Source organism: Onychomys torridus, chromosome 23, assembly GCF_903995425.1.
Source record: "Onychomys torridus chromosome 23, mOncTor1.1, whole genome shotgun sequence".
NCBI lineage: Eukaryota > Metazoa > Chordata > Mammalia > Rodentia > Cricetidae > Onychomys > Onychomys torridus.
Window position 1 is genome coordinate 34,942,742 of NC_050465.1, and position 21,166 is coordinate 34,963,907.

General features: G+C 44.5%; 1 protein-coding gene across 8 annotated transcripts in view; it reads left to right on the forward strand.

The window, feature by feature from the left end:
• Myo1b (myosin IB) overlaps positions 1-19,932 on the forward strand; it is a 174,415-nt gene extending 154,483 nt beyond the window's left edge. For 5 of the 8 annotated variants that reach the window (XM_036172931.1, XM_036172926.1, XM_036172927.1 and 2 more), the window contains 10 exons: positions 760-846; positions 1,134-1,220; positions 2,886-2,972; positions 6,089-6,163; positions 7,631-7,765; positions 10,556-10,662; positions 12,817-12,949; positions 13,640-13,792; positions 15,116-15,243; positions 19,187-19,932. In XM_036172931.1, coding sequence (XP_036028824.1) covers positions 760-846; positions 1,134-1,220; positions 2,886-2,972; positions 6,089-6,163; positions 7,631-7,765; positions 10,556-10,662; positions 12,817-12,949; positions 13,640-13,792; positions 15,116-15,243; positions 19,187-19,310 — 1,116 coding nt within the window. In that variant the 3' untranslated portion in view covers positions 19,311-19,932. The remainder of the gene's footprint in view (positions 1-759; positions 847-1,133; positions 1,221-2,885; positions 2,973-6,088; positions 6,164-7,630; positions 7,766-10,555; positions 10,663-12,816; positions 12,950-13,639; positions 13,793-15,115; positions 15,244-19,186) is intronic. The other 3 variants (XM_036172929.1, XM_036172930.1, XM_036172933.1) reach the window with 2 other exon arrangements.
• Positions 19,933-21,166: the final 1,234 nt, after the last annotated feature.

Below are 21,166 nucleotides of genomic sequence, written 5' to 3' on the forward strand. Positions count from 1 at the left end.
TACGGAAAAACGTTGACTAATCCCAGGCTCTCCAGTCCTACTCCAGGCCCCTTCTGACAATGGGTCATGGAATGTTCTGGATCCAGAGGGATACTTTGAAGTTGTGTTCAGACCTACAGCTTCTCCAGAGAGTACAGCCAAGGCTACAAATCTAGCTGCTTTGGTTGATGTAGGCCTTGGTGTAGACCTTGTCCAGATTAAGGGCTTATCCAAGTTATTGTGGTCTGCACCTGCAAGCTCTTCCCTGACCAGAGTTCTAGGCTCTGAGGCCAGTCTACAGGCTAGAGACCCCAGTGGCAGGACCCAAAGCTTTCTCCCGAGCCAGGTGCCCTTCTGGCTTGAGCAGTTACTGGAAAGTAGTCACTGGTTTGGATTGACTTAAAAAAACAACTCTTGATTTGAAAGGATAGTCACAGTTACTTCCCAACAAAATGAATAAAGAGATGCCATGGACTTTGAAAGAACAATGGAGCACTCTGGCCTTGATCTGAGACTGGGTCTCTACCTCTGTGTAGATACCCTGTGTTGCTGTGGCCATTTTTTTTTTCCCTGTCATATTCCGAGGCAGGAGACTGCTTTCTCATGGTGAGACCACCCTGCCATGCCAGTGTCTCCGGGCATTTACTCCCGTTCTCTGCTGGTTCTCACTAGACCATGTGCATTTGGACTCTCGCCTCTTTGAAAATGATTTTCTAGTCACTCTTTAAGTCCATTTAAAAAAACATATGTATATACCTGGGGATGACTTCTCCACCACAGGCTCGAAAACTCCTGCGGGAGCTGAAGCATCAGAAACGCTGCAAGGAGGCCGCCACCACCATCGCAGCGTACTGGCATGGAACCCAGGTAGGCCCGAGGCCCTGAGGAGGGAGGTTGGGTTGGGAGTCATGGTGGAGCCCAGGCCCCTCAGACTCAGGGGCAGAAAATGATTCACTGGCTTGAGCTACTGAGCACACTTTCGCCTCTTGCTCTTTGCCGCATTTTGGTGTGGGTGGTGGCACATGCTTTTGCGTTTTCCATTGGTGACCGGTGTCTCCTTTCTGTCTCCGTGGTCGGGAAGCAGCAGCAGCAGCAGCAGCAGCAGCCTTTCCTGCCTTAACCCTTTCTGTAACTCCTTTTCAAACGCACCACAGGCGCGAAGGGAGCTGAGGCGGCTGAAGGAGGAGGCTAGGAATAAACATGCTATTGCAGTTATTTGGGCTTACTGGCTTGGATCGAAGGTACTTGATGCACTTATCTTGTCCCTGCGTCCGGGAATTCCGCAGTAACCAACCCTGGTCTCTTAGTACAGCAGGGAGGAAGGATGCAGCTGGTAGTGACTCGCCCCAGTGCATGCTCTAGCAGCCAAGTTAATAAAATTGGTGATGCTAGACAGTAGTATGCCCTAGAAGCATTGGCATGTACAGACCACAGACACTAATCTCACTAATAAGGCTCTAGCGTAGCTCTTCTCTAAAACCCTCTTAATTAACTTGCATGTTTAGTGCCCACCGTCTCCCACTGTTGAATGCTGGCCAGTTTTTGTAGGGGTCCTTGTATGCAGGGGCGCATGTGGAGAACGTTAAGATTGGGGTTTGAATCAGTTGACAAAATAACGCCAGTAACGCATGCTTTAAGAGAAGTAATCCTTGAATGAACTTGCGTTTCAGACTGACCATGACACCTATTGGTTATCGTAAGCCAACAGTGTCATGTTTTCAGGGAAGGGTCAACTGTGATGTCACAGAAAACCGTGTTCTTGTGAAGCTAGCCATACTTGCCAGAGAAGAATCCCAGGAATTTCAGCATTGATGTTTGTTTTCAGGGACAAAGGCCTCCTGAAACTCACTAATCCCAGGCAGAGTCCTGGGCTCTGGGAACATTTCATATGCCCCCAAGGAACAAGAGTTTTACATGTTTTTCTTACTTAGAAATCAAAGGTCATCTTGGCTTAAAATGTGTATTCCAGTTAGAAACACAAAACTCTGCAGAGTCCTGTGTTTTTGTGGAAGTCTACCTTTTCGGCATTGTAAGCCCCATCTTGTGAGGCAACACAGGTGTGTCAAAACTGACCAAAATTGTTCATTTGTGTTTTTTCTACAACTCTGAAAAAACCAACCTAGCTCCTTAGCCAGCTACGGGAAGTGTCCCAGCAGACACGCTGCTCCTGTCTGGACCTCTCCAGGGAGCTCGTTCCCCAGTCTCAGTGCTGGAATGTCTGCAGAATCGGTGCCTGCCTCTGTTTCCTGAAACAGCGTGCCCAGGATTGATTTTTACCCCCAGCATTATCTTTTCAACCCGTCAGTCATGGCACTTTTTTCCTCATTGCAATTTTTAGTGTCACTGTTTGGGATCTTAGCCAAATTTTGTTTTTGTTTTGGCAGTGTAGGGGATTGATTCAAGGGCCTTCCGAATGCGAGTTTGCCCTGACTGCAGTTCAGTTACACACACGCTGCTTCTAACCTGAACTGGGAAGAGCTGCTGTGTCTTGTTAGTTTTACTTTTTGCTTGCGCTCACCTATACAGCCTTTATTTTTTCCCTAAGTTTCACACAAGTATCTCTTTAATTCATCCTTTAAATAAAGGATCTTGAGAGGTTCACAGCCAAGGGAAGGATAGCGAGATCGTTCTATAAGAGAGTTGAGTGAATGTGGAGAAAGGGGGGAATGGAAGGGAGGGAGTCACATAATTGTCCTTGCCCGGAAGTGAGTCTCAGTGCGCTGAAATACAGGCCGCTGTGCCAGCTCCACATCAACTCCTTGGGTTGACATAAGCATACACTGTCCCTCTGCCATTCTGCAGTCCTGCTCAAATATTGACTCTCCTGTTTGGTGGGGGTATCTTTTTCTGGTCATTTGTGCTGTCTGCATTGGGCTGTCTCTTATTTACTATCTAAAACATTCTAGGCTCGAAGGGAATTGAAACGCTTGAAGGAGGAGGCTAGGCGTAAGCATGCAGTTGCTGTCATTTGGGCTTACTGGCTTGGACTGAAGGTACTTCCGTCACGACTTCCTCCTGCCCTGGGTGAACTCCTCGCACCTACTAACCCGAGAAAACTGGCGGCGCTTGCTGCTGTCTGCAGTCTTACGAAATGTCAGCTTGCTTAATTTTGTTTCTTTTTAAGGGAAAAAAATGAAAACAGCTACACACTAATTTCCTCATTTTAATTTCTTTAAAGAATGAGTGTAATGCAGTATATTTTGTCCAAGGCATGGAGACAACATGTTGTCTGAGTTTTATCTTTTTGCTTATCAAGACAGGGTTTCTGGAACTCACTCTGTAGACCAGGCTGGCCTCAGACGCACAGAGATCCACCTGCTTCTACTTCCTGAGTGTTGGGATTAAAGGCAGTTGCCACCACCGCCCAATGTTTTGTGAGTTTTTAAATCATGAGGCAGAGTGTGGTCCTTGAGCTGGAAGCCGATCTTCCATCCACAGTAGCCTGAGGGGAGATTTCAGGCTTTGTTCCTGACTGCCTGTGCTATTCCAATGAGGGTAGAGTGGAACTTTCTTCAAAGTGATCATAGCCCAGCACAGGCATGAAGTAGAGAGAGCTGTAAAGTTCAGATGTTGAGATTGAGGCAGGTGCTTGGTCTGAGAAGGAAAGGCACACACAAATATATAAGAGAATTTGACTCTGAGCATGCAGACCTTCAGGCAGTGTAAGGATTTGGTCTTCCTGTTTAGTAATTAGCCGACATAGTGAGACTTCCACGTAGCTTTTTGAGGGCAATTAGGGTCCTTTTCACACTACTTTTCAGTATTCTGCTTTAGTCCAGTAACATGAACTTACTCTAAATATTTGAAAATTAGCTGAGCAGCCATTGATTCTGCTTCTCAACAGCCTTCAGAAACATCCCTGAATATAGCTTTAAATAACCCCCATTTTCCCCTGAAAGTTCCTCCTACAAACGTTTAGTTAATTATCCTTTTTGGTTATTCTGAGTATTCATAAGGTAATTAAGAAGTAACTTCAATATGAGTTTAACAGATGTTCTATTTGACAGATTCTGAATAAGTCCTTTGCATGCTCTGTTTGGAAGCCAAGCACAGCTAAACATTTCCTGTTTTGTGTTTTTGAATTTGCTCCGTAATTTTTATAAGAGGAAGGAAACAGGCAGACTTTGACTCCATACTGATTTCTACCAGCCATATCTCCAGTTTCTGGGTTTCGTTGCACTTTCTTTCAAGGTGTTCCCACTGGAGGTGTGCGGCGGCTGCTTCCCGAGCACATGCAGCCTGTGGGTGAACGCTATTTCTGCAGAATTCACCAGGCCGGCCTAACCGCAACTCATCCCCCTCAGTGCCTAATGAGACAGAAGTTATCTTATCCTGTTTCCTTTATTACTGTTATGAAACAAGATTAAACTTTTTTGAAGTTTAAGATTGTAATAATCCTGTCATTTTTATCATAAAAACAAGTTATGTTGATGTGAGCAATGCTTTTGTCCTTGGAAATGATTTGATTTGCTTGTATAAATAAATACAAAACACACTGGACCCTTTTTCGATTCCTGGTCCTCAGGAAGGTCCCCATTGTGGGCAAAGTGTGATGTCAGCAAGTTTTTACTGTATGTAGCTTTATTTGGGGAGCAGCCATGTATCCCGTGGAATGTCAGAAGGCTTGCTGACAGCTCCCATACAGTGAGATTCAGCTGCATAGGGCAGGACCTGTGCATGGGATATGCTCCCATAGGACAAACCGCTCTCCAGCTTGCCTGCTTTCTTCTCTATGCCCCTCCACCCTTGTCAGCTGGAGGTTTGAAATGCTCATGAATCTAGCAATCCCGTGGCTGAAAGAGAAATGACAACTAGACCGTGGATAAGAGGAAAGGCTGCCTGTATGTAATATGTGTCGAGATGTAGACTTTAGAGTGTTTCCATTGTATAGAACGGCCTGCCCTCAGACGCTTGGCTGTTGTGTAGAACGGCCTGCCCTCAGACGCTTGGCTGTTGTGTAGAGGGCCTGTCCTCAGACTCTTGGAGGGCAGGCAGGTGGCATAGATGAGGAAGGTGGTGGGCTGGGTAGGAACGATTGGATGTGTACAGTTCACAACCTACAGATCTCAACAAAGACTGCTGGGGTTCACCTGTCCCATAGAAATGGGGATCACTGTTACTGGAGCTCAGAAAATGTTAAGAGAAGCCCGCAGTTGAAACTGTTATGTAGAAACGTAAAGTGTTGTCCACTGACTGAGTTTGGCTTGTAGGTATCTATTCCACAGCGCCCAGTGTACAGATAGTTTAAGCCTACGTAGTTAAGCCCAGAAAAGTAGGAAGCGAGAGAAAAAGTCACAGAACACCAAGATAGGCAGAGGCTGGTGTTTTGCTAATTTCCAGCTCCCATTCATAAGTAGATGATATAAACACTTTATATGTCCCCCTCAGCTTCAGGATTTAACTATAACACTCATTCTGTAGATACCACACTTAGTTGCAAGATGTTAATATATGAAATAGATTAGTATGGGGAAAGTTATGTTTAAAATGGCACCATGTCTTCAGTGCTGTTTTAATAAGCGTAACATTTGGGATGGTGGAATGGAAGAGGCGATGGCCTGAAGGCCTCTAAGACTGAGTTTTAGCTGCTTTCACTCTGTTGTCCACAAGTCCTGTGTGTTTATGCAGGACGTGGTGGCACACGCCTTTAATCCCAGCACTCGGGAGGCAGAGCCAGGTGGATCTCTGTGAGTTCGAGGCCAGCCTGGTCTACAAAGTGAGTTCCAGGAAAGGTGCAAAGCTACACAGAGAAACCCTGTCTCGAAAAACAAAAACAAAAAAAAAATTAAAAAAGGAAGTTTCAATCTAGATAGTCTCTAAAAAATATCTGAAGGAGAAATTGCCTCAAAGAATATTTTATGGAATGCGTGCTCATTTGTGGCAAGTTCACAGCTGTTCAGCCTGTGTGAAAACCAATTTAAAGTATCAGTTCCCTGGGTTTCTTTTTCTCTGACGTCATCACCATGGCCTGAGTGTGCATCCGCCAGGTCTCAATCCAGAAAGGACGTTTGTAAATATGTGTGATCCCCATACTTTGGTTTGTAAAGAGGTACGTCATGACGAATGTCTGCCAGCCTCGTTCTAACCGCCAGTCTGCTTCCTTCGAAAGGTACGCCGGGAATACAGGAAATTCTTCAGAGCGAATGCTGGAAAGAAAATCTATGAGTTTACACTTCAGAGAATTGTAAGTTGATGCTGTCTGACTAATTGGCACTATTGGATTAACCACTTAATAGCACCAACTCAGTAAAATAATGACTTTTAAAAACCAACATAAGGCCGGGTGGTGGTGGCGCACAATCCCAGCACTCGGGAGGCAGAGGCAGGTAGATCTCTGTGAGTTCGAGGCCAGCCTGGTCTACAAAGTGAGTTCCAGGAAAGGCGCAAAGCTACACAGAGAAACCCTGTCTGGGGCGGGGGGGGGGGGGGGGGCACCACAACATAAATCATAGGTATAAGAGGACGTTAGTTAACTCTTTGTGTCTTCTACAAGTTCAAATACAGTTGTGTCAGAACTGGTAGGGGCCTGTGGTTGATGTAATTGGTAAAATGCTTATTTTATTTGACATAGAAAACTAGGAAGGGGAAGTGAAGGAAGTCAGGCTTTTGCCCTGTTAAACTGCTTTGGGCTCTGGAAGGCAAGCTTTGTAAATAGGTTGGTGGATGCAAGGCATCTGGGAGCAGAGGTGGGTGAGACTGGGTTCTGGAGTTGCCTGCTCGGGGGTATAGTGTGGTGAAGCTGTACATGCTGGCATCTGCCAGGACTTCTGTTTGTTTATAACATGAGTAAGTAACTTCTGTGGTTCTCATTTGGTCATGTGAGCAATGATGGTAAGGCTTTTCCAGTGCCTGGCCCATGTTAAGTGGAATGGTCCTTTGACACATGATGCGGTTGGTTCCAGTAAACCACATCGTAAGTGGAGAATATCCTGTACCAAGAGTGCATTTGCCACACCTAACTCACTGAGTGTCACAGCTTAGCAACCGTGGCCCGTGTAGACAGTCTGTACGTTGTCAATCCTGATCACACGACTGGCTGAGCCCAGGATTCACTGCCCGGCTTCTTAGAACCCTTGCCCTGTACCCACTGGCCCATGCAGACGTCGGAGTGTGGAGTGTGGTTTCTGCTGAGTAAGCATTACTCTTGCACCACTGTCGAGTCAAAAATTCACCGTCCCAAGTTAGGGACCACTTTTGTTCTGTCGTGTATCTTGCCCAGAACTCTCTATCGTGATGAATGTGTTCTATCACTTTAGTGGACAGCTGTTACCCATGTGTAGTTATAGACAGCACTTGGAAAGCGTCAGTGTGACTGAGAGACTAGTCATTTAATTTTAGTTCCCTAAAATGTACGTGTGAGTAGCTACTGTGAACAGAACAACCCTACTGTGGTACCCGTGTTGGCCAGTCCTGAAGGTAGTAACTATGTCTGTTACCATCTTTCCTGATAACTGTTGGTGGAGCTCACATCCCCCAGTAGATGTGAAAGAGTTCAACAGAATTATTATCAGAGGAGATAAACACAATTTTACAGACTCAAACTGATCAATTCTCTTAAAGACTGGTCTGAATGATGGAGGAGTGTGCATCAATCACACTGCCTTCCTGGTGTGTTTTCTTCATCTAGTATTTTCTGTCATACCCAACACAGGTGCAAAAATACTTCTTGGAAATGAAAAATAAAATGCCTTCCTTGTCACCAGTAGACAAAAATTGGCCATCAAGACCTTACCTGTTCTTGGACTCAACTCACAAGGAGCTGAAAAGGATCTTCCACTTGTGGAGGGTAAAATATGCCGCGTCATCTTTTTTAGGTCATTCTTGTTTTTGGTGTTTGAAGGCTGCTCTGTAAAATCCAGTCTTAACACGGCTATCGCCTTGATGAGGACTGCCTGAGGACTTGGACATGGTGCGCCTCCTGCTGTACTTGGTCTTTTGTGAGAAATCCTGCAGGGGCCGAGGCAGCGCCTGTGCCAGCTGCTCTTGATGTAGCAGGAAGGAGGAGGTCATGGCTGCACTTAGTTTCCCTTTAGCTTCCAAGTGGTTTGCATACTGGGGGTTTTCTTATTTTCCTCTTTCTGTGAAGGGACTCTGCAGGAGATAGAAATCATTAATTATGCTGGGTGGTAGTAGCACACGCCTTTAATACCAGCACTTGGGAGGCAAAGGCAGGCGGATCTGTGAGTTTGGGGCCAGCCTGGTCTACAAAGAGAGTTCCAGTTCTCAGCTACCCAGAGACTGAAGAAAAAAAAAAAAAACAAGCAAACAAACAAACAAACAAACAAAAAACAAAAAGAAAAGAAACCATCAATTACAAAGATCTCCAGACAAGATAGTTAAATCCTACTAATTAGTATGCATTTACTTTACCAGATTTATTAACATATTAACACATATAACTAATACACATGTGAACGTACACAGTTCAAGCTAGAAAGTGAGCATTGCAGTCCCCCAAGGACAAAATTTCTTCTGTCCTAAATAAAGGGAAGCTGAAAATCTATTTTATGTCGCCTTATATTTTAGTACTATTGTGGGAGCCTGTTTTCAGGTTCCTTGTGGCTTTACCCAGCAGGTCCACATAGAGGATGATTAGGGCCACCGGCCTGAGTGCAGGTGTCTGAGATGGTCTGCACTTGGCTGTGCTGGGGGAGGAGGTCTTTTGCTCCACCCCTTGGTGTCTCTATAAATACCCTGGGGCAGAGACAGTCAGGGCCATTGGAAAAGGTTCCAGACCCTCTCGAGGCTATCCTTTATTTTCTATCTGTTTATCTTCGCACTATAAATCCTATCTAATATTTCCTGCTGCTCACACTCAAGAAAACTCTGGGGAGCTGTGGGGTTGGTGGGTAAACGCCCCACATACTATCAGGTGTTATTTATTTTTTCAATTTTATTTTTTCATGTGCCTTGTTGTTTTGCCATGGGTGCTGGGTCTCCTAGAACTGGAGTTACAGACAGTTGTGAGCTGCCATATAGGTGCTGGGAATTGAACCTGGGTCCACTGGAAGATCAGTCAGTGCTCTTAACCACTGAGCCATCTCTCCAGCCCCCCACTGTCAGATTCCTATGGGAACAGAGTGCCTTGTGCAAGCTTTGGAGCTTGTAGACCTGAGTGTCCAGGGAACTCAGGTCCACATGAGGTCAGATACCACTGCTGACCAAACCTTCTGAGGAAATGTGAGTGTTGGTATTGCCTCTTCTCGTGGCAAGACTTTCTTTGAATAACTTGGTTGTTACATGTATCATTGAATGTATGTGGTTGTTAGATGTTATAAATCATATTAGAAAGGCTTGTGGATATGACCAGTGGCTGTATGTTGCTGGCAGTTCTCTCCTTGGTCACATATAAGAATAACATTATTGCTAATTAGTATGATTCTTGGATTCCAAGTTCTGTTCTTAACAAATTTTAACAGCCTCTCAATTCCTTGCCTTCCTCTTTGAGTCTGACATGGAAACCATTTTCAAACCCAAGAGCAGGAGTTGCAGTGTCAGGCTCCCCTGTGACTCTGCTCACCTTTACCTCCTGTGGGTGGAGGCTGGGAAGAAGCTGTTTACTCTTGAAGGGACCTCATGGAGTTGATGCTCTCTCTCGTTCTTCCTAGAGTTACTTCAGCGAGGCACTAGCCCACCTGTAGTCCAGTTCTTTGGAAACTGTCCCTGCTCCTCTGGCCTGGCCTGCCCTGTCCCCATGCACTTTATCCTCAGAGTTGAGGGGTTCCCAGAGCCCCTTGCACCCTAGAAAGTGGTAATGGGGGAAACGTAAGCATTGTTTTTCAGACTGTCCGTAACATGCTTATGGATCATGAAATCCGTTTAGTAGAGGACTCCCATCGTGTCTTGCTCATTTGTTTTTGAGACAGGGTCCTACTCAGGCTGACCTCAGATTTGGTCAGCAGGCCTTGAACTCATATTGTTTCAGCCTCAGCCTCCCAAGTGCTGGGGTTCGAGTGTCTCCAGACATGTCCAGCTACTACACACATTTTAAACTGAAAAGCAGTAGAATTAAAAAGTAACACTACATGCTTTTGGGTTAGAGGAGTGTGTATGTGTAAATCTGCAAGGGATTGCCATACTGTGCCATATAGTGTTATTTCTTGTGAGTGTGTATTCAGGAATGACAGCCTCGGGCCTGAGGATCTTTGGGGATTTACATTATAGCAGAATGAATATAGACTCCCTGGGCATAGACCACATAGGCCCTTGTACTTTGACGAAGCATTCCATAATCTGCAATACAAATGGTTCATAACATTTTCTTAAGACCAACTTTTGGATGTCAAAGTGGGTTTGAGTTTTCAGATGAACGTTATGTACATTTTTACTGTGACTCTTAGGTTAGCACACTTAAGAAGGAGAAATTGGCGGGGGTGGTGGTGCATGCCTTTAATCCTGGCACTTGAGAGGCAGAGACAGGCAGATCTCTGTGAGCTCCAGAACAGCCATGGTGAGTTCCAGGACAGCCAGGGTTCTGCAGAGACCCTTTCCTGGGGGGTAGGAGGGGAAAAACAAACAAAAAGCAAAACCCCGAGAATTTGTCTAAGTGGTTCTTTGTTCTTTTCATATCTCACAGTGTAAAAAATACAGGGACCAGTTCACAGACCAGCAGAAACTTATTTATGAAGAGAAGCTAGAGGCCAGTGAACTCTTCAAAGACAAGAAGGCTTTATATCCTTCTAGGTATGTATGGTTGTGCTTACTCAGAAACGCCAGTGTTTTATTGGTTTTTTTCTTAACTATGTCTCTGCATCTTTTCTCAGTTTAATTTCGATAATGAATGAAGCCACTCCATTGGCTATAAATGCACCTAACGCTGGGCAGCAGCTTCCGTGGGATGCATAAGGATTATAGTTGTTGGTTCTGCTCTATTGGCCTTAGCTTAAATCATTCGCTAAACAGGAGGTCATACAAAATGAAAGTTGTATGAGGTGTTAGGGTAAATTGTCATTGTACAACCTGTTTTCAAGGCTCTTTTTGCATTGAACCATAATCACTGTTGGCATCTTCCTGCCAGTATGAAGTTAGATCGGAAACTCATTTGTAAGGTCAATGGCAGGGACAGACTGGTCATTACTCTTTCTTGTTACTTAAGCATGGACCCATGGTGTCCTCTGGCTGCTAAATGGCTATTCATAACCTCAGTGGCCTGTACAAAAGTTCAGTTCCTTTGTTGTGGACACCATGAACTCAGGAAAAGAATAAACACATTGCAGTTCAGCAAGTCCAGCCCTTGACAAAGGACTTGGTATATCCGAGTATCCTGTGTGTGGTACATTTATCAGTTCCCCCCCACATTCCTGTTCCTGTTTCATCTAGTCTTTATATAAACAAGTGGGTTATGTAATTTCAAACCAGAATCTCCAGTGACTTGTAGCTTTTCCTAAAGATCTAGAAATAAAGATCTTAGTATTACATGCCAAGTAGTCCTGGGTATTTCTCATACCTGTATGATGTCTATCCACATATATGTCTGAAAACCCTGCTTTTAAAAGGGTTAAATTAGCATAATTGCCAGGCACATTGGGTTTGAATATTTTAAATTGCAGTGTTTCTTCCATGTGCTGCTTATTTGGATGTTGAAGATGGCTCATACTTCCTGAGTCGCACACATGACTAAACCCAAAGTTATCTAACGTGCCTACTGTGTGAAGACTGAGCCAGCCAACAGGAAAGTGGTGTGTTTTCTCCAGCACCTGATTTCATTCATCTTTTCCTTTGTAATTCTTAAGTTAGACAGCAACCTTCTTAAATATTTTCCGTAGAAGACTTTAAAACAGCAGGGTAAGGGGGGGTGGGGTGTAGAATGTATCACTAAGGAAACAGACTAAAATTAGGCTGTTAGCACTTTTTATTATTAAAAACACAATTAACGATGAACACAAAGTAACTTCCAGTCCCTTCTGGGGAGCTGTGTCAGTTTTTGGGGAGGGTGGCACACTCTCTTCGCCTGTGGGAGACGTGGAAGCATTTGCCTCCCCGAGCTGAGAAGCAGCAGTGCCTATGGGTGTCTCCTCATGTCCCGGAGCTGCAGAGGGCTGGCCACCTACTCAAACTTTTCTTCCCTGAGCCTCCACCCACGGCACAAGCATCTCAAGCCTCCTGTGGTGTTTTCCAGAAATGAACTCACAGTGAAGCTGTAAGTCCTGTGGACCAGCACTCCTGTTCTTGGTGTTCTAAACACTGCCCTGCGGGAGTCACCTGGGGTCTCCAAGGAGAGTGCATTTAAGTGACCTCTGGGCAGAAGCAAAGGGCTCTGGCTGTGCAGGAGTGCCTGGCACCTCCAGGCACATCCTGATGGGCCTTGACTCTCCAGAGTGGGAAAACCAAGTACTATGTAGTCTTTCTTGTGTGATTGTGAAGCCCAAGACACACCCTTTCCCAGAGGGTTATTGACTCTCTTACTCTCTGTGGGGAAATGCCTTTTGTCTTTGGAGCAGGTGATGAGTGGTGTTGTCCTTTCTCATTGGCTTACGTTGTTTACTTGTGTTGGTGTGCCCTGGGTCAGCAGCTGTTAGCTTTCCTTCACACAGGGCCACGTGCTTGACTCTGGCTGTACATGGTGCATTCTCTTCTGACCATAACAAGTGAGAAGTTTTTAATCGCAGCCCCACCAACCAGTTGCCACTGGCTGCCTTGAAATGTATTTGACATAAGTTTAAGGCTTCATTTCTAACTTAAATCTGAAACAGGTGCCTGTGAAAGTATAAAATAAATTGAAGTCACTTTTATGATGTTGTTGATGATTCCTTAACATCACCTGGCCTGTCTCCTTCTGACAGTGACTTATCTATTTGAAATCATTTCTAAGGCACAAGATTTTTTCCCCCCCTTTAGTGTTGGGCAACCATTCCAAGGAGCTTACCTGGAAATCAACAAGAACCCAAAATACAAGAAACTCAAAGATGCCATTGAAGAGAAGATCATTATTGCTGAAGTTGTGAACAAAATTAACCGTGCTAATGGGAAGGTAAAAATACTGACAACCTCCAAGCTTAAGACACTCCTGTGCATTCAGTATCGTTTCCCTGTTTCTGAATTAATACAACTTGTATTTCATATTCTAGTACAGTTAACTGTGGAGGAGGAATCTCTCCTCCTCTTTAAATGTAGGTACAGCTTTTCTGTTCTCTGAAATTCTGAGAAATTGAAAATAGGAGAGCCGGGGAGATGGCTCAATGGGTTAAAAGCACCCGTTCTGCAAGCGTGAGGATCTCAGTTCAAATCCCAAGCTCCCACATAAAAGAACTGGGCATGGTGTGCTTACTTATAACCCTACACTGGAGTGTGAAGATGCTGGGAGCCTGTCCAGCCAGCCTAGCTAAAACAGAGAGGTTCCAGTTCCCTGAGAGACCCTTTCTCAAGGGAATAAGGCAGAGAAAGGTAGATGATGCTCAGTGTCACCCTCTGGCCTTCACACACGTGCACCTATGCACACACACAGCCACACATTCATACGTGTGCACACAAACTTTCATATACACGCATATGTAAAAAGTTTTCAGAATTCATTATTTCTGTGTCTGTTGGCATAAGTATGCTTGCTGAGAGACAGCAGAATAAAACATCTATTTCTGGAAATATCTAAAGCTTTACACTTAGGGCCACTTTGGAGTGTTTTGGGTCATTGGTCTAAACATACTCTTTCGTCTTGTCTCAGAGTACATCTCGGATTTTCCTCTTGACAAACAATAACCTTCTCCTTGCTGACCAAAAATCTGGGCAGATCAAGTCTGAGGTCCCCCTGGGGGATGTGACCAAGGTCTCCATGAGTTCACAGAACGATGGCTTCTTTGCTGTCCACCTCAAGGAGGTAAGCTTCACCCGGCAGCCTGACGTAAAAGCTGCTCCTTGTGTCCTACTTTCTGTCTCCAGACAGATGTCCCCACCTGACTAGCCTGCCTCTCTTTCTCCTACTGACCTGTAAAGTGTAACTGTATTCACCCACATCTAAAATCTCAGGCTCCATTTTCAGTAATTGAGTTACAGTTTCATTAGCTTGCTCACGTGAGTAATACATGAAGATGTTGAGATGTTTGATATTATGTCTCTTCCTGGTATTTCTTCTGTGTGATCACTTGAGAATGTCATCTTTGTCCTTGTTCACCACGTGGTGGTTTAGCAAAGGTTTACAACTAGAGTAAAACCTTTTCCATTGATTCTGATCTAAGTTTCTTTTAATAGTTCATGCTTTTTTACCTACATAGGACCACTGGCTTGAATGGAAAGGTTTAAGTACAGGCACTAGTTTTTTATTTTGATGACTGGGGCCATGCTATGTTTAACTCCTCATCAATCTCAACTTTAAAATGATTGTATCTGCACATAACAGCGGTAGCCGGCTTTGTGCACACTGTACATAAATACTTAACAGAGCAATTCTCACGTAATTGTCATTACCAAATACATGTTTGCATCTGCTAATTATATCTAGAAAAGCCCCAAAGGCTTTCCTTAGCCTGTTTACCCCACCAGGGGTCTATAGAGACATATCAAGTCATACAACAACTGTTCTCAGCCTCAGTTACACACAAAAACAGCTTGGAAGTTTGGAGAACCACTGTTTTCCTGGCCACATCTCCATCTAATGTCCATGGATCTCTCAGCTTGGGGATACCCTGTGCAGCTGAGTTTCAGCTGCCTTGGTTGTTTGAAGTATTTTTGTTGTTACTTCTTTTTTTTAAAAAATTTGATAGTTTTGTAATCATTTTTTATAATTATTTATTGTGTGTGTGTTTGTGGTAGTTAGGACAACATGTGGGAGTCAGTTTTCCCCTTCCGCTATGACAGTCCCAGGGATCAAACCCTGGTCATCGGGCTTCACGGCAAGCACTTTTATTCACTGGCCCCTGTGTTACTTTGAAAAACCGAATCACTAAAAGGTTTTTGAGCAGTGCTTTGAGAATGACTTATAAGTTGGGTTGTTGCCCGTCATAAAACTTAATTATGCAAACCTACCACAATGAAGCCTTCTCCAGGGGGTCTGCAGAGCGCTGCTCTGGTCCATCGACCGACGAGGTATCACAGTACCAGTCTTATCCTCACTGTGCATCTGGGAACAGGTTTGAGGAGGCTGTTGGGTTTCCCTCCTGCGAAGCTTTCCCTCCTGAGTCTGACCCTTGGCTTGTCTTTGCAGGGCTCAGAAGCAGCCAGTAAAGGAGACTTTCTCTTCAGCAGTGACCACCTGATTGAAATGGCCACCAAGCTGTATCGCACGACTCTCAGCCAAACCAATCAGAAGCTCAACATCGAGATCTCTGATGAGTATGTCCACGTCTTATGCAGTGCACTTTTCACTTTCAGCTTTACCATCGTGGTTTGGTTCTCCAACTGTGATTAGGTAGCAGTGTGTGTCCAGGATCTGTGGCCACCCAAACCAGTCTCCTAAGTAATGAGACAAATAATGTAAATGAAAATTAATCAGCAGGTGACATGGTTTTGGCTTGTAGAAGCAGAAAGCAAAGGCAGGGTATTGTTTTTGACAGGGAGATCGGGGAGACTTCTCAGGTATAAATTGACTAAGGGAGCAAGCCGGACACAATGCAGGAAGATGCTGTGTGGCGCAAACAGGAAATAGGTGCACAGGTCCCCAGACAGGGGCACTCTATGGCAGAGTGAGACTGTGGGAGAAGATCCTGGAGAGAAAAAGCAGAGTCCACTTACACAGGGCTTGGTTAAACAAAGAGTAAAGCTGTTCCTGAGAATGATAAAGACTATGAGGGGGTATGAGCACAGGTAAGGCCTTCCCTAGTTTTCTAGCCTTGGCTACAGTGTGGGCAATTCCCTCGAGTGAGAAGCTGGAATAGAACAGACGGGCCAAGAGTCTGGGTTGTCTGCAGTAAGGTGATACTGCTTAAGCAAGGGGCGAAGAGGAGGTGGTGAGGAGTCGTCCCCTTCTGTGTGTGATGAGAGGGAAGACAGGAGGGTGTGAGCGGATTGGCTTTCAGGGCCCAGCTATGGCACTGCTTGGTGCAGGTATGCATGCTGAAGAAAGGGCCTTATGGGTAGAGGGGGCCGTCCTGCGTCATTAGACTTGAGACAGCTTTCATTTCATATATTGGTAACTGGAGTTACAGAAAAGGCATTTCATATTGACGGAGTCTGTAAGTCATGCTAAGGCTGCTGTAAATGTAGAATTGACTCCTTTGCAAAGTCTTTACACGCACATTTTAATTATGAATACTAATGTCCCAAGAAGATTTTATTTTCAAAGCCAAGACCATTGGCAGCTTGCTGCTGATACTCCCAGTAGTCATGGAGCAGTGACAGAAGGATTGCTGCAAGTTCAAGGCCAGGCTGGTCTACAGGACAAAGTCCAAGCTCGTTGGGACTAAATATCAAGACCCTGTTGGAAAAGAGAAAAGTCTGTTCTATTCCATCTTCCCCGTGGCATCTTCCTGAAATAATCCATAACCCATTCTGTGTCTCCTCTGGACACTGGGCTCTGAGCTGTGCTGGGATCCACAGTGCTGTGAGCCAGTCCTCACACGGGGATGCTGTGCGGCTGGGAGGTGGGCCTTCGTGAACCCTCTACATGGAATTGCCATTTGGACAAGATGTCTTTAGAAAGCAAAAAAAAAAGAATATTACGAAAAATTAATGGCAGACTGGAGTCCACTTTAATCTGATTTTAACCTGTATGGCCCTGTTAGCTTTGTGCTCCCCTTGGTTGAAGTTTTTATGGTTTGGGGTGCTGAGGTTTTTTTGGCCTTTGTCACTTACCATGAGAAGATCCTCTGCATTCCAGATGAAGACCTGCCCCCGTGGTACCTGGATGCAGCAGCCGTATAGTCATAAAGAAAAGAGCTTACACCTGAGTCCAAAACCTGAGGGGTTTCCACTTCTGAGCATTTCCCTCACTGCTGCTCCAAAACCATTGCTCTCCCAGAATACTGGCAGCAGTACACATGGGAAGAGAAGAGCTCCCCGACAAAACTTGAAAATCTTTCTAAATACAGAGCCTGTCTGAGCCTCCGACATCTGGTTCTTCCCATAGACACGGAGGCTTTCAGGGGATGGGAGTTTCTGTTTCCCAATTGTGGTCAAGAGAAAGATCTGTCCAATGACTGTCTCCACCTAGAAATGACCTGCCCTGCCCATCCAGGCAGGCATGTGACATTCTGGATGTCACAGGCTTCCAGGAAACAGTCATCTGAGTGAAGATTGACATTGTGGCCATAAGCAGGACAAATATTTGGGAGCACTATGACCCTTCTCCTGTTGTATTTCCTACTGGTTGATCTGATGAAAATAGACCAGTGGATTGAATCTTTCATAACATCCATGTGGGCTCTTTCCCTGACACCCTAGGAAGCCTGGAGAGCAGTTTCAAGGCAGCCTCTTTCCTAGACCCTGGGGCTGCCAAGCAGGCCTTGGAAATCCCCTCATGGAACAGTTCAGATTTAAACAGACTTTTCCATCCCTAGCGAAGATGGCTGGTCCTATATTTTCAGCCCTACATGCTTGACTCCAGCCCATTGCCAGATGTGTAGAACATGTGTCATGAACATTGCAGTTAGGTGACTGCGCCCTTCCTCATACTTCTTCACTTTTCAGAAGTGGAAGTAGTTCTAACAAACTGCTTTCTGTAGTCATTGTGGATAATTGGGAGTCTTCAGAAAGCTAATAAATGCAGGAATAGAAATGAGAGTTGAAGTCAGTAGGGCTGTTTCTTAATTCCTGGTCCTTAAACTCCCAGACAGACAATGCCGTTTATAGACTGTGAATGTTTCAACCTGAGTCTCCACTGTTACTAATCCATGCTCCTTTTACCTTGAAATTCTGGCCACAGTTAACACTGAGATAATATAGTCCATATTCCGGTTGGCTGGAGAATGCTTTTCTGTAAAATGGAAATAGGTAATAGTAGTTAATCTCTCCTTCATTAAGGCTAAATCTGTGTAAATGACCAAGAACAGTGTGGTTCGTGCTATAAAATACATTTAGCTGTGGCGGTTTCCTGTGTGAATTCTGGTTGTGCCACATGAATGTGGAGAAAGTATAAGACTTACAAAATGTTTGAATTTGTGTTAAAGTTGGTTTTTTGTTTGTTTTTTTGAGACACGCAAGTGCAATTATATATGTAGCCAAACATGTTGTAGGGCCTTTAATTGTAGCACCTTTAACTTTGGGAAGCAGAATCAGGAAGATCTGAGTTCAAGGCCAGCCTAATAAACAGTGGTTCCAGGCCATCCCAGGCTGCATAGTGAGACTTTGTCTCAAAAAAAAAAAAAAAAAAAAAAAAAAAAAGGTATAATAATGTGTACTAAGGACGTATCCCAGGTGGAAGAATGTAGAATTTCCATTTTCTCTCCCTGGTGCTTGAGTAGAAATGAAAGAACCCACTTGAAAGGTCAGTACTGGCAAGGGTGAGCACCTTAGTTCAGGCCTCAGCACCCACACAGAGTGCTGAGGAGGTGACTCCTACTTGTGATCCCAGTGCTAGGGAGGCAGGCAGATCCCTAGGGTTCCCTGGTCAGCCAGTTTAGCATGACTGGGGAGCTGTGGGGTCTAGTGAGAGACCTTCCCTCCAAGGACAAGGTAGATAGTACCCGGAATAACCGCACCTACAGCTGAACTCTAACCTGTACAGCATGATTTATGAATTAGAAGCCTGGGTCTCATTTCACCCCAGGGGATGCTATTGTAGAACATGGCCTTTTAGCTGGGGCTGATGTATACTTCAGAGCCATTGGCTTCTTGCTGTGGATGTCTGTACTGCTAACCACATGCTTGCTGGATGAGTCACTTGGGAATGCACCAGTAGTTTAGGAGGCTGTTCCCCCAGGTACACGGCAGGGGAGAGGAGGGGAGGTCCTGAACGGGCTGATGGGGGTGAAAGCATCACTGGTGTAGGGTGGGTGTGAATAGCTTTTGGAAATTCTATGTTTCATGTGTTTGATTTGTTGAGCATTTAATCTGATCTTTTAAAAACTTGGCCATGTAAAAGTGAGGAAAGGTCGCATCATGTTAATGTACAGTTACATGATGTCCCCATTGAAATGCAAAGCAATTACTGTCATCTCTGCTTATTGGAATATGGTGAACTTCCTTTGCTAGTTGATGACTGAGTGGGAATAGAATGCCATCATGGTTCCTCATCAGATGCACCCGAGGTCAATGTCCCTTACAAGACAGGAAAGCTGGCGTTACTGTACCCCACCCATCTGCTTTGTGTGCCTGAATGTGTTTGGTTCTCTTCTCCTAGGTTCCTGGTGCAGTTCAGACAGGACAAAGTGTGTGTGAAGTTTATTCAAGGCAACCAGAAAAATGGGAGCGTGCCAACCTGCAAACGAAAGAACAATCGGCTCCTTGAAGTTGCAGTCCCTTAAGAGACGCGTCCTCTCTGCCCTCATGGACTTGTTTCTTCGTAATAGTGCAATTTGATTTTGTTTTATTTGGGGCTCACAGTATGTTTGGGAATTGCCAAAGGCTAGCTGTTAGAGTCCTTTGGCAAAATTAAAAGTATTTGACTAATCAGTTTTAATTATTGGAATAGTTAATCCTTAAGTCCACAGTCTGTCCTGGGCAGGATTATAGAAATTAACAATGTCTGTTTCCGTGTCCTATGTGTTTTCTCCTCAGTTACCATTTTAGACTTGTGTCCCATAAACCCACGTATTACCTGTAAATCATTAGTACTTGTAAGCATAGGAGGGGGCTTACATTCATTTATCAGGTATTTATTGAACGCCTGCTTTTTGCTGGGCACTGTGTTGAACTTATTAGGAACCTTTTTATTTTTAAAGCTGTTGCCTTCTGGCTGATGTGTGCCCACAAAACAACAGCCAAGAAGGTGGAAGAGATGGAGGCCAAATGATACCACTCATGATGAGTGTGTTAGCAGGAATCCTGTAGTGTGATGCAAACTGTACACACGTCGGGAAGCTGGAGGCCTGCAGAGATTGGAGGTAGATGATTGGGGGAAACTCCTCTGCTTTTTTTTTTTTTTTTTTTTTAGTCTATTTGAAAAAGAGAAAATTGACATTTAGATGTACACAGTTACTTGTTCAGGTCCCCAGTAATTACTCTCTGTTAGAAACAGAAGTTACTCTCACTTTAGGAAAAGTAACTGAAGCGGGCAGCAGAATGCTGTGCTGCTGTTCCGGAGAAGCACGAGGTGGGGCCCTGATGCCATGGTGCCTGCGCCCAGACTCAGTAGCTATGGAAATGGCACATAAGAAAGGGCCGAGAGCCGTTCAGAGTGGCAGATCTTCTCTCCAATGTGCAATAAAACATCCAAGATCGCCTTTGAAAGTTTTATTTATAATATACATTTTTTTTTTGTCGTATGAGAGAGGTTCAAGGTGTGTATTTTAGTCAAAGATCAAAATTAAGTTAGAATTAGTTTTCAGGGCTTCTTATTTTTTTCTTTAAAATTTACAATAAGGATTCACTTTGGAAACCACATTTTAAACTCTGGAATTGAATTGTCTCTTATTTGGGAGGATCATGTATATACATTGGGATTCTGTTTAATAATAAAACTGTTCTAATTTGGTGCCATTTGCTGAATCACAACTGTATTTTTGTATCTGAAGCTATTTTCATATGTTACATGTCTAATGTGTCACAGAAAGGTTTTCCATCCAGACATTATACGGTCTCTGTGTTAATGGCTTCCCACTAATCTTTTTGTACCAGGATCAGCCAATGAAAATACTCTCTGGGGATTTTCTTTTGATTTTTGTACTTAAAAAAAAAAAAAAAATCTGATAAAGAAATTCTCAGACGTCTCTGTGTTTATTGGCTCAGGTGGAGGATATGCAGTATTTATAGTTCCTAAGGTGGTCAGTAACAGTTCCTGCTGTAGGTAAATGGAAGTTTAGGACTGATCGGTGACTTTTCAACAGCATATACTTACAATTATTAAAACTGCTCAGAGCATTCAAAGCCCTGGTCCATGTGAAAGGTCACGAACTGTGCACTCACTCACTGCCTGCTGTTTAGCGTCCGCCTCCAGAAGGTACCTCTCCCCGTTGCCCTGCAGTATGCGCTGTGTTTGCTTTAAAGAAAAGAGCGTGTAATCCTGTCTTCCGCTCCATGGGCAGACAGAAGCTTGCGTGTCCACGGACATGTTGTTCTTGCCTTTTTCGCCTAGCAGGATGCCACAGAGAACAAGTTCTTTTAACAGTGGCACGAGGTATCCCATGTCTTCTCTGGTCTCCTACTCCGCATCTCTGAGTCA